The 13,575-nt window shown below is 43.2% G+C and overlaps 1 protein-coding gene across 1 annotated transcript in view; it reads right to left on the bottom strand.

The window, feature by feature from the left end:
* LOC307232860 (transmembrane protein 132C) overlaps positions 1-13,575 on the bottom strand; it is a gene marked incomplete at its 5' end in the record, with an annotated part of 136,220 nt that overhangs the window by 23,670 nt on the left and 98,975 nt on the right. The window contains one exon of the mRNA XM_080004062.1: positions 6,381-6,567. Coding sequence (XP_079860188.1) covers positions 6,381-6,567 — 187 coding nt within the window. The remainder of the gene's footprint in view (positions 1-6,380; positions 6,568-13,575) is intronic.

The following is a 13,575-nucleotide window of genomic DNA, read 5'->3' as shown; positions in this document are numbered from 1 at the left end:
ACAAGATAATTCATTCTCTGCTGTGCCAACGGTTTATGTATGTGATCTTATCGCATCCCAGCAGTTTTGTATTTCTGGAAATGCATAAAGAAAGGTCAGTCATTATTAATGACAAAAGGTGGGTTATAAGCATCGGTTATGATCGTCTGTAGTGCATCTGCTGTTAGAAAACTTGACCGTATGTTCGGTGAATAGAGCCAATTCAGTATCTATTACTGGCAGCAAAATAGTTGTAGCTATTGATGGTTCATTGCGGGGAACAGGTAACAGATGGAGGAGAGCTGAGACGCCCTCTGGAGCCTAGCGACCATACATCGCATCCCGTCCTGGTTAAAGTACCCTCCTGAATAAAACATGGCTGTCTCTAGAATCACTATACTATATTTTACCTTTATAGGACAAATCCCCTGCAATGCTCATGAATACCACACCTGCAATACATCTAGATCAATGGGTCAGGCTGGAGGAGTGGATGTCCCTGGTGAATATCAACGACAGGCAGCCTCAGCATGAAAAGACAGACGCTAAGGTCAGTCACCTGGGATACAGCGAGCGGGGGGGTTGTGTTGTTGGTTGTTGACTGTCTGCTCTACTGATTATCCCTACTGTGTGCCAGGGACCAGGAGGACGCTAGGAGCCAATGACACTTGGCACCATCCGTGCTGGCTTGCTCCATCTCAGTGCAATATCTATCCCACTTGAGTCACTCGAGTCAATCGATGAAGAGTTCTTCACCAGCACCAGTGGCGCCTGGCTGGGGGGTGACCTCCTGATCTCCCTGACTGACTTCCTCAACCGGCTCTGATGGGGATCTATACCCCCCTAGCTTAGCTTGGCTTAGCCGCCCTCTGGACACAGACCTCTCTTGGCAAGCCCAAAGGTCAGCTCCACCATACTCAGTCCATTACCTCTCACACACACACACACACACACACACACACACACACACTCACACACACACACAGACACACACACACACACACACACACACACGCACACACACACACACACACCCCTTCTCAGGCCTCGACGGGCCGGGATTACAGCCAGAACGGATAGAGTTGGTGCAGAATGGGAAGTAGGAAGGGAACGATAATGGGGAGATTTCAGATATGGACATATGCTTCCCCTATCAATTGGAGATTGATCCTTCAATCTGGGTCCTGCCCTCCAATTCCTGCCTGCTACATTTGACCTACAACACAAACTTGTGATTTCTGTAGAGGGTTTAACTCTTACAGTCTTTACCCACTATACCCACCCTATATATACACACAGGCAACAGCTCATACAGTCACACCAAGATACTCAAATTGTTATTCTAAGAACTGAATATAGAATAGACAGGACTTGACCTCACTATTGGACTTTTGAAATAAATTTTGAAGACTGTTGTTGGTTAATGATAACAGACTGTTTATCTCGCAGCATTGCTAGGTTTCTGAGAGCCCGAATCGGGAGTACCATGCTCACAAACAGAGGAGTACGTGTGCGTGTGTATTTTAAAAATGTATCGCAGCCATTCCCCTCCCCTTAAGACTTTCAATTATGCAGTGCTTGCGGTGTACAAAGTCAGCTCCTGACACAAAGAAGAGTTTGCCAGTAGACTTCAACACTTTGAATAACATCTCCCAATCCGCAGTAGGCACCCGTAAATGAAACCCCCCTTTCACTCCTTTACCTTGTTACTCGCAGAGACAAAATAGGTCCCTGTCCTGAATGCCTCTTATATCCCACCACTGCAGAGGATTTGTGGAACATGAAAAACATAAAATGCTGAACAACTTTGGGGGAGTGGGGGATGGAGCTGTGGATCGTGATGTTCACATGATGTGTACTTATTATCATTACATGGTTGTGTGGAACATGTACACAGGGCGGTGGGCTTAATTAGTGCCTGCACTACATAATCAAGGTCCTAGATATACTAAATGCTAATAGATTTGGCGCTTTTGATTCATCAATCAGTTGTAAACCGCATGAGTCGGAGTTAAGAAAAGCCAACGCTGTTACTTGGTAGTAAGAGAAATTCAACCAGTGCGTAACTGCCAGTGCACTAAGACCGTGCACCGTATTTCTGATGACAGGAGTGGTAGGTGTGAAACTACAGTACATATGGAATGAATTTGTTTCCTCTGGACTTTTATCTTGACCAGAGAACGGGGACAAGCATTCCGGAAAGAGGGAAAACAGTAAAATGAAACATCCAAAGAACGGACGTTGACAGATGGCTGTATCATGCGGGAGCAGAAGTGTGATGCTGTGACTCGGAGGGGTGATGATGTATTGTTTAACGATACGTTTTGTGCCCGTACTCGAATGCAAACGGCCGCCTTCATTTTTCCTCCTCATCTCCATGCCAGTGGATTCCTGTGTGAGTGAGCGCAGTTTGGTGCCGAGGCCGTGGCCGGGCACCAGAAGACTGATGAGTCCACACATGATGTATGCCCCCGTCCGCCCGCTCCCTCTCCATCACCGCACCGCGGCAGAACGGGTAATGATGATGAGGGCGGTGCAGACAGGAGCGCATTACTTCAGGATGGCAAAAGATAATGGACCGGCCCCCCTGCCGCACCGAGGAGTCTGCTCAGACACCAATTACTGCCTTTAAGATCCATCTCCAGCTGACCCAAAAAACATACACACGGCAGAGCTTGTCCACGCTATAGGGGAGGTAGGAGAGACCAATGTGGGGGGAAGGGGGTGGTGGCTGGAGGTGGGGTAGGGGCTAGTAATCCACATGGTGAATATATTAATGCGTGTTTGTCTGGAACAAAACAGCAAAGTAAAGGACAGGAAATACGCACGATAAAAGCGGGAAGGAGCAGGTGAACCGGAGGCAAGTGGGGACCGGCGAACAAATTACATTACAGAGACAGGAGAGAGGGAAGGAGATGGAGAGAGAGAGAGAGCGAGTGGAGCATTTCCTTACTCATTAAAGCCCCCTCTACACCCCCGGAAAAGAAGAAGAAGAAGAAGAAGAAGAAGAAGAAGAAGAAGAAGAAGAAGAAGAAGAAGAAGAAAACTCAGCTTCAGAATACTCTTTTCATTTTTCTGCTCTTAGAAATAACTGCTGCCTTTGCAGAACCGATGCTTCAAGGTTTTGAAAACTCGGTGACAAAGTGTGGAGACGTCCCCCTGTGCGGGTGGATCTGTTGCCACGCATGGGAGCCCTCGTCGAAAAATGGGGTGTAGGGGTTGCGGGGGCATAATAATTGTATCGTTAAGAAAAAAGAAAATCTGGGCTCATCTTTCAAGACCGTGCTGCTTATTCCCCCGAGGTGTCTCTTGTGACCCGCCTCGCCACTTGGCTCGCGGAATGCGACAGCAAAAAGACCTTTTCGGAATAATCCGTTCCGGCAAGGGCATCCTAATTTAGAGAACACACCATAAATGATTGAGGGGGGCTGGGGAGAGGAAACTGAGGAGCCATTGAGTTACGGTAATAAGCCATAATGTGATCAACCCCCCTAAATAAGCCTTCATTACTAATTCTCATTAGCTTTATTACATTACAACCTTTTTGGAGACACGGTCACTGAGGGGGACCCCACCAGCACCCCCCCCCCCCTTCCAGTTTCACGAGATTATTTCTGACCTAAACACAATTACCACAGCATCTATTATGACATGAGACAGTCGAGCTTATTAGGCTAATTATCACTAATTACAGATGAAATCTTCTTCTCCGAGCAGAGCCGCCGAGCTGTGGTGTCAACAGATGCCTTGAGCTCACGTATATTTTTTTTTTACAGAAGCTTCCCCCTCTCAACTTGATTAAAAAGATTGTGGATTTCCTTTTTTTTTGGTCGTCCTCTCTCTCTCTCTCTCTCTCTCTCTCTCTCTCTCTCTTTCTCATTCTCTCTCTCACTCTCTTTCCACAATTTCCCTACTTCTCCATTCATCCCTTACTCTCACTATACGTGCACCCTTTGAATATATATTTTTTTCATCCACCGATTTCTGGTAAAAGAAAATGATAGGAATTCCTCCGCTGTGAGGGAAAAAAAGTCTGTCTTGTCTTTATTTACCGTCCTCGTCACTTTACAAAAACAAAGCCACAGTTAGTGCTCCTGGTGGAGGAGGTGAATGCATAGAACAAATAAATTCTGCATTCGGCTTGGGTGTAGAAAACTCAGTTTTCCATCAGAGCCGCTCCCCATCCTCCCCAGTCGTGAAAACGGGGGGAAAGGAGGGTGTAGTGCCATATCACAGAGGTGGAGATGATGTATGTGTGTGTGTGTGTGTGTGTGTGTGTGTGTGTGTGTGTGTGTGTGTGTGTGTGGTTCTGAAGAGGTGGAGGAACTTATCTGTGAGCTTTTTCATGCCACAGTGATCCCAAGTAATCTAATTCAGACTTCCTCCTCCGCGCTGGTGCACCTCTCACATATTGGTGCATGCAGATTGCGAAAAAAAAAGTGTGCATACCCGTGTGTGCATATCCATGTGTGTGTGTGTGTGTGTGCTTGTTTGCGAGAGAGAGAGAGTGAGCAAGAGAAATGGAGAGCGAGACAGACTGACTGACAGTAAAAGTTAATGAGTTCTGAAAGTGTTTGCATGCATAAGTGTTTGTGTTGGGCGGTCGTACAGGCAGGCTGGGGGAACATGGAGTGCCTCAGGAACGAGAGAGAGACTGAGGGAGGATGGATACCCAGCGCTTCTGACGGGGACGCTTAAAGTCTGCTCACAGTGGAGCTGGGGTGAGGGGCTGAGGGGGTGGTGGGGTATCGAGAACTGACACTACACCCCAAGTAGTCAGTATTCAGGTATGGGTGGGTATAAGTATCGTATTGGGCCTTACTGTATGTGTGGAATGTGTGAACAGAAATACGGAAACACACACACACACACACACGCACACGCACACACACACACACACACACACACACACACACACACACACACACACATTTAAAAAACAGATTTTGGTTTGCATGAAAAGAACATTCATCTCTATTTCCTACTACTCCCCCACCTTTCATGATTACAGGCATAAGTGATCCAGCAACATTGAGCAAATGATTTTAATAGCGGGTAATTGAGATAGAGCTTTGTGGAAAAATCATAAATCTTGATCCCGCTTCCACATATCGCGGTGGAACGGTTCGAGAAATTCACCGGTGAATGGAAACGCTGCCGTGTTGTTGGAGAGTTTGTGTTACCTGACAGACACAACACAACGGATGTAATGATGTGAAGAGAACCAGCTCGCACACTAGCGGGGACTATCAGTGATTAAACTAACTCCAAATCAAGGTTTATTCAAAGCCAATCTCTGTGACAAAGCCAACACGCGACAACAATCGCTCCGGCTCCCTTTGCATCTCGGAGCACGGCCTTTGCCAAATAATCACCAGACTCATCTCAATGATCTTGACTGTCGGCAGGAAGGCGTGGGAGCTGTATACTTCCCAGTGTATGGCAGGCAGGCAAGCCACAGATACATCAATGACATGAAAAGCTTGCAAGAGAGAGAACTCTAACAATGTCGCCGCACTAAACACACAGCCTCAATTATCCCTCGGATGGATCAGTGGGTGATCGTGCCACATTCCTCTGAAAGCAGGAACAGCCAGCCACAGGCGCATGTCATCTGCATAGCTATCGGCAACACTTAGAATAACATTGACACAACAGTCAGGTCTCTGTATTGTGCAGATCAGAGGCGCAAAAAATATAAATGAATGCAAATCTTTGTTTTTAGTAATTACCCGTGATGTGACAATGTTTTCCCTTTTTCTTTTTTTTCGTCAAAGTGATTGATGTTGCTCATTTTGCACTCATGCTCTCTCCCTGATCTAAATCAGAGGCAGCATGCGGCCCTCTCTCTCGGCTCTCGAGCAAAGCAGAGGAGGTGAGCGCAGGTTGACTTTGTTAGAAGGTCGCAGAGGCTTTGGTTAATCAACACAACACAAAGTGTGTTCTACCGCCACCGCCCCCACCGCCTCACTGAGCGAGAGGCACAGCCCCCATGCCTGGCCCGAGGCTGGCTACTGCTTCAGACCCTACCTAAGACTCGCTGGGAGCCAGATTTACGCCCTCACCCCTCTGAACCCACACCCAAACATACTCTGGAGGCTCAATGCTAAAGCCCTTCCCTGTGGGTTCCCTGCACATGCGGCTTCAAAGATTTATATATATGGGGATATAGAGTACTTTCAGGATCTCCATTGTGCTTACCGTGCACTGAATTTCATTATGTTTCTGTATACTTCATGGTAGTTATAGACCATGTGTGGGGATTGCAGGCTCAGTTCTACGTTCTTAGCAGACAATATGGATTCCAAAACATTCAAAGGAACCAAACAAAAAGATATATAGTAGCACCAAACACTTGCTCCTTAAGGGACTCCACAAGGCTCTAACCGAGGCCCACTCACCATGGCGAGGGGTACGATGCCTGCCAGCTCCTCCTGGGCCAGCCGCACCTCTGTCTCTGCCTCCTGCGACATGGCTCGGCTGCCGGGGTACTCCACCTGCCAGGCCATCCAACGGCTGCCCAGCGGCTCTGGGAAGCTCTCCATTTTCAGATCCACCTGCAGCACCCTCTGGACTCCCACCTCAGACCTGTCAGGAGTTAAGAGAAGAGAAGAGAAGAGAAGAGAAGAGAAGAGAAGAGAAGAGAAGAGAAGAGAAGAGAAGAAAAACATGGTGTGTCAAGTTTGCGAGAGTGCCCTCGTGTGTCCACCTGCCCACTTATAACGTTGTAATGTTATCCGTTGTAATGACCAAAAAACGGTAAAAAGTTTATGACTATGTCTGTGATTAAAATCGATGGTATTTTATCGGCCGTTCGAGATTGTATAAATGTCAAGACCCTTTTTGTTTGACTCAGTGTGCAACTTCCTGCGCCATTCTCCTCACACTACCATATAGCGGCCGTAAGAGAGTTTAAGAAAATCCTCCTCCGGGGGCATCGGCAGGGGTGACGGAGGCTGGGTTTCTGTCAGCGCTGTCCTTGTTTGCCGGGGCTGGGAGTAAATATACTGTGTGCTACACTGCGCTGCGGCAGGATCTACGGCGGGACCAAATTAAGCCAGACAAATGGAGAACGTTGATAATAAAATTTCCCTGGGCACCATAAGTCTCTGGAGCTCAGGGTTTAAATATAGCTGCGAGGCAGGAAAGGTCAGCTTTACAGGGAAGTGGGAGGAGATGGGAAATGGCACAAGATCTGTTAGCTATGTCTTGTGTGTCAAATGGCATGGCGCACAGCCAATAAATTTCATGCACATCGCTGTGGCTCACTGCCACAAAACAGGACAAAGTGGGAAATACAGAGAGGCAGATTAAGAGAGGGGGGAGAGAAAGAGAGACAAACTATGGATCTCCACATGGCACTGATCAGTGTGTTTGTACTTTCTACAACAGGAAGCAGAGCAAAGGAAACTATGATGCATCCGTTCAACGCAGCAAGGGCTATTCAGTAGTTTTTTATTCTTTTTTTTATTGCTAACATAATAGATAATACATATGTGATGCATCTTAAAAATACATCTGAGCAAATATACTGTGTAACACTCTAAATTATGAATGGTATTCAGAAAACAGAAAACAATGAATAATAAAAAAGTAATTTTATTCACTGGTCTGGTTATTCACTCAGTCTTGGGCTCTCTTTTGACATTGTTCTCATATTATTCATTTTTATTCAGAGAGAATGAATGATTTGTTGTACGGTGCAGCACAACAACCCCACTTCCACACCAAGCAGAGATGACTGTAAATAATTAGCATGACAACCAAATAACCTGCGTCGCGTTTCATAACAGCATTAACGATCATCGCCCTGGCATTGAGGTACGGCAAGCTGCACACCTGGTTCTTATGTAACCGCTGAAATGCGATTATATGATAAAGACAGATTCCCATCCACAGTTCGAGACCTCTACGAGCCAAACAAGGATGTTGGTTGGATGATGCCCTTAATGACCAGAAATAAACCTGCGGGTAGTCTGCTGCCACGGAGCCCTGTTTTCCTGTTTGAGTTGTCTTGTGTTCCAAAACCGCAGTGAGGGATTTAGCGTCGAACAGTTCCTCGGGCCGACCAGCCAGAACCGCTGCTGGTTGCATAACCAACAGGTAACCATATATGGAGCAAAACAATAAAAACAGCGAAAGCATTTACATTCTAGCTTTTTACATTTGATGGCCCTGCAAACACCAGCAGACAACGCCGTTTCCGGACAACCACCGGCACTTATCACACGATGGAACTGGATGGAGGAATTCACGGCGCAGTGAACTTTTCTTTAAGACATCATAGCCACATGTATTAACTGTCAGCATCTCCAGCAAAAATATCACTTTTTTGACGATGCAGAGACTTTCTCCCCCTTACATGGGAGTAAACCATTGACGTCTTAATTCCCTAACTAATTCCATAACTTCATTGGCTGTCTGACCCAAGGGATGGGAATAATATTCAAAAGTTGAAATTCAGTACCAGTTCCCATTTCACGCCAGGCTGCGGTGATATATCAAAGCTTTTCCGATTGCACATACAAAACGTGTGATTATTCAGATGTCGCCTGTTGGCTCCCGGGCTTTTTATCTAATCCTGACGCAGAGCGTGCGCAAATTAATTATTTTGAGTCCTTATTTTACGTGGCAGGACAACCCCCGTCGGGTTTCTGAGTCACCAAGTGACTTTACACAGACACTGGGATACTGCCGAAACGTCTGCGATGTGGCCCCCCTCCCAGGGAATACCAGAGGGCGTTATGAACCTTGTGGAGACCCTGGATCTATTAACTCTTGTATGCATTCCCAAACAATGAAGGTGCCAATTGGGACTGAAGGAAGGCAGACGGGAAGGTGACCAAATGACTCCGTTTTGTTGCCTGGGCCGAGACTGGGTCAAGAAACCCCTTCTCTCTTTCCCTCTCTTTCACACAATATTCATTATTTCGTTTGATTTTCGTTCGTCGTTTTTCGTTTCGTTTCTATGAAAAATGATCAAACTGACATACGTAGGAGGCAAAACGACAGTTACAATACCATTTAAATGTATGAACCCCAAATTTTGCCAGGCTGACATCTAGTGGCCAACGGGGCGAAATCATGGTCACCACCAGGATTTCAATGTTCATTATGTATTGTCAGGCCATGTTTGAATCATGTTTTTTTTGTTTTATTTTATATGTTTGAATGTAACACATCATCACAAGAGTTTATGTTTTAAATCCAGTAATTGGTTTGAGCCTAGCTATGTATGGAGTTATGTGACTTTTGCGCGTAAAGCTGAATTACATTCACTAGTCAGGATATTAACAGCAGTTAGTCAAAAGAAACAAAAACTCCGCCTCCACCGCATTTTTGACGCTTTGATGATTACAATTTTTACTGAACAAGCCTAATTCAGCTACCCAACTGAAGAATTATGTTTTATATCTTCTTTCTTTTATTTTGTTCCACTAAACCGTGCATTTTTTTTTTAACATGTTTTTTTTTTTTTTTTTACGTTTTTCACCGATCAACAAAAGTTTCAGAGTAAGCTGATTGAAGTGAGTGTGGTCAGATAAATTTATCCGAGACTCAACAACCCACAACAAGAGAAGCGGACCGGAGCCGTCGCCATTCAAACCTGAAGTCCTCGGAGCATCGAATCAGTTCGCTCGGAACGACTCCATGACAGTGAAATCACTGCTCTCGGATCACGTCGCGTCGGAGCCTTCCCATGCCGGCGAATCGTTGCAGTTGGTCTGGGAACTTTGGACTTTTTCCAGCACTGTCCAAACCACCGGCTGGAAATCAACGGCTGATGAGACGAGCTGCAGTGTTTGCCCACGACGCCACGTCCCGCACTTGGTCCACAAGCTCTGGAGAGCCCGCTGAAACTCTCCACCGCGACTCGACGATCCAAAAGACAAATTTGCTTCAAAATCCGCTTCTTGATGCGAGTTGGTGTTGAATTAAATTGATTCCATTTTTCTTTTTAAGTTAACTGCCCTTAGTGTGTGTTTCACTTTTGTTGTTTTTGATGGAGTCACATACTATTGTCCCTGAGTTAAAGTTTTGTCACCGTTTAAAAATCCTGTACTCATTTGCTTATTTTCTTTATTTATTTAACTATTGTTTTTATTCTTTGTATATTTCACTATTATTTCATTGTATTCAATTATTTAGCATGATAAAATAAATTTAATTTATTAGAAAGAATTTTGTGTGCGTGTGTTCATCAGATAAACAAGATCAAGATCAAGAATTCCAATTCTGATTCAATTATAGTAAATTTGGTTCATTTACTGTTCTCCCGGCTGGGAGCGGCGCCCATAAATAAAAGTCATTTTATACAATGATTGAATAGTTAGGTGAACCATATAATGCTACATAAATGTATACCCTTTTTAAGGAGTTTCGATTTGTAGAGTGGTTATAACGCTGCAATTACATCTCAATGATTTACTTTTTCCTCCGAATGCGCCAGTAGAAGGATTTTCACAGGCGCTAAACCCTCACGGCCCTCGACAGCTTCTGTCACCTGTAATGAGACGTTGAAAAAAATCACAGCACTTAGGCGAGGTGGTCGACTCCCCTCTAAGAATAGCCGCGTCTGGATAGCGGCAGGTTGCAGCTATTGAATTTTAGGTCCCCGGGAGGTTAAAGGAAGACAGATTCAAATGTCAAAATGAATAAACAGACGGCGGGGGGGGAAGAAAGAAAAAAAGGCCCTAACTGGTTGCAATTCATTTCCAGTAGTTCTCTCTGGAGAAGGGGCCATAATTGAAACGGGCTCTATTGTGCTATTATCAGAGCCAATATGTCACCGTGACACCCTCATTTAATCTCCCTCCTCTGATGTGATAGGGCTCAATGTCCACTCCCTCGCCCAATGGGAATAAGAGAGAGAAAGAGAGAGGAGAGAGAAGTGGGGAGCGACTGAGACACAGAAAGGGAAGTGGAGTAAGAGAGATAAATTCAGCAGCAGAGTCAAAGAGAATAAAAAGAAAGTGAGAATTACTGTATAATGAACAGAGAGAGAGAGAGAGAGAGAGAGATAATGGACACTCGGTTGGCATTTTCACTCCATGGGTACTGACATGTGAGTAACGCAATGACCTCATGCCCTACTCTTGGCTTGGTTATAAATGGTATTAAAAGAAAGTAATACAATAACTGACATTTACGTTTCTGGTGAAAATAGATATATTAAATAGGACACCTCAGCAGCGTGGTTGGCCAGATTTGAACACATAACGGATTCAGATTTGTTAGACTGCAACCGAGTTTAAGAAATAAAGACCCACATAGCAAACTACAACAAATAGTTTTAAATCTATGACACAATCCCATAAAATAACTAATAAGATCTCATTTAAATGTAGATCTGCATTCTGATTTACATTTTTTTTTAAGTTTTATATCTATTTCCTTGTTTACAGCTTAATAGCCTAACTAATCATGTGAATGAACAGCACAATTTGTTATGTTAATATGCATTGTAAATGTTGTTTATTTGGTTGCCAGTTTAGAGGGAGAACAACAAATGCAATATATTGACCCTGAAGCATCTCAGTGAAAAATTGTTTAATCTCTGCTAGCCTATAAGTTTTTCCTCCAATGCAAACCAAACATATGACTGAATCTATGAGCTGATGTTCTGCGCAAAAGCAATAATCCTGCCCCTCAGCTCATCATATTAGTGTTTCTGAGCAACCTCCACACGCCAAACCTTCTGCTGCAGGCTCTGACGACCCTCAGGCCACAGCGTGGAACCATGCTGGTCGCCCAGTTATTAATGAATAAAAAAATGTAATATCAATTTTGAAATTACGAAGACATTTAAAAAAAAAAAAAATCAACGTTTTTCTATTTCTTTTTTCCCCAAGACAAAAAAATAAAAGGCTATATAAAACCCCACAGTTATGCTTATTTCAACCAATAGTTGGCGCTAAGACACATTTACGATCCGTAATGCCGATTTAATCACATTTGTAGAGCAACGTTCGTATAAAACAGTTTACAGCTGAAAAAACATGTTCGAGTGCATAATACCGCTCTAATAATAATTCTGGCCAGTCTGTCATTCTGGCACAATAACATCAGATGTGTAGAATCCTGTTGTATGATGTCCTGTTTTATTTACAAAATATGAAAACAAAAAAATACAAATATGTTTATTTCTGTGCACTGAATTGACTCTTTCAGATGAAGCAGTGATTCATTCTAACTTTGCCTGATCCAAGGACGTTCCACCGGGATGTGTTGTGTGTGACACACTGCATTTCTCTAAACAAACAATACCTCCATAACATTCAATCTGTCCCTGAAATGAAAATTATTAAAAGTAAAAAAAACACCGCGAAATTAACTGAAACGACACTGAATTTCAAGGGAAAATTGAACAATACTATTTCGTTAAAAATAATCCAAAAAATAGCACACTGAAAAATAAACTGATAATTTATTGTAAAACACTACTTAGTTAAAGAAGTCTATCAAACAGGTGCAAAAAAAAAAATCTAATTTAATTAAGTTTTAAATGTATAAATGATTACACTAATTTAATTTAAAAGTTTCATATCCCTGGGTGAAAGTGATATGAATACTGGCGTTTTACCCCCAGATTAACAATTAATATACACTGGCCCAATCTTGCACATCGGTTTCAGATTCAGGAAAGTTGCAGAAAACGCTGTTACATTCGCAAAATGTCACAAATGAAATAAGAATAAAATTAAGTTAATTGCCAATCAGAATAAAATTGTTGGGAATTGGTCAATGCTAGATTCAAGATTCAAGATTTGCAAAAATATTTAAGGTCACTATATTATAATTATAATACAATATAATATAATATAATATTATATAATATTACACTAATATTATAATATTATATTATATTATATTATAATTATAATATAATTATAATATATAATATGTAATATAATAATAGTACATAATATAATATATATTATTATTATTATTATTATTATTATTATTATTATTATATCTAATGATTATGTTATATTATATAATTTGCAGCACATACATTATAATTTTGACTTACATTTAAATTCCTTTCTTTCACTTTGTAGGATGCAATACGGTCAACAATGCAGAAGGAATGAAAAAAAATGAATCGTATAAAAAACAAAATAAACTCCAAAGTTCAGTATAAAACCAAAGGAAGCATTGCAAACCAAACTAACTGAGAGTCAGTGAGCAGCAGAAGGTGAGGTGATAGAGATAAGACGCAGGGCAATGGAAAGTGGTCCCAGCCGTGCACGTGGAGTAAAACCTGAACTACTTGTGGAAGGAGGAGAAGAAAAAAAAGAATATAATCAAATTTGTGGCTCCAGTGGTGCTTGAAAACAGTGCCCTGAAAGTCAGCGCTGTTCACAACCCCCTGCCCTCTCATCTGGAACAGTATCCGCATGCGCACACACACACACACACACACACACACACACACACACACACACACACACACACACACACACACACACATGCAAACAAAGCAAAACCTGGTTCACACATAAAAACACACATCTACACACAAGCACAGATCGACGGGCACAGCAACACAAACACACACGCGCACGCACACACACACACGCACGCACGCACACA

This window comes from Zeus faber (genome assembly GCF_960531495.2).
Source record: "Zeus faber genome assembly, chromosome: 7".
Lineage (NCBI taxonomy): Eukaryota > Metazoa > Chordata > Actinopteri > Zeiformes > Zeidae > Zeus > Zeus faber.
The sequence above is the reverse complement of the archived record's forward strand: the minus strand, read 5'-3'. Positions and strand labels throughout refer to the sequence as shown.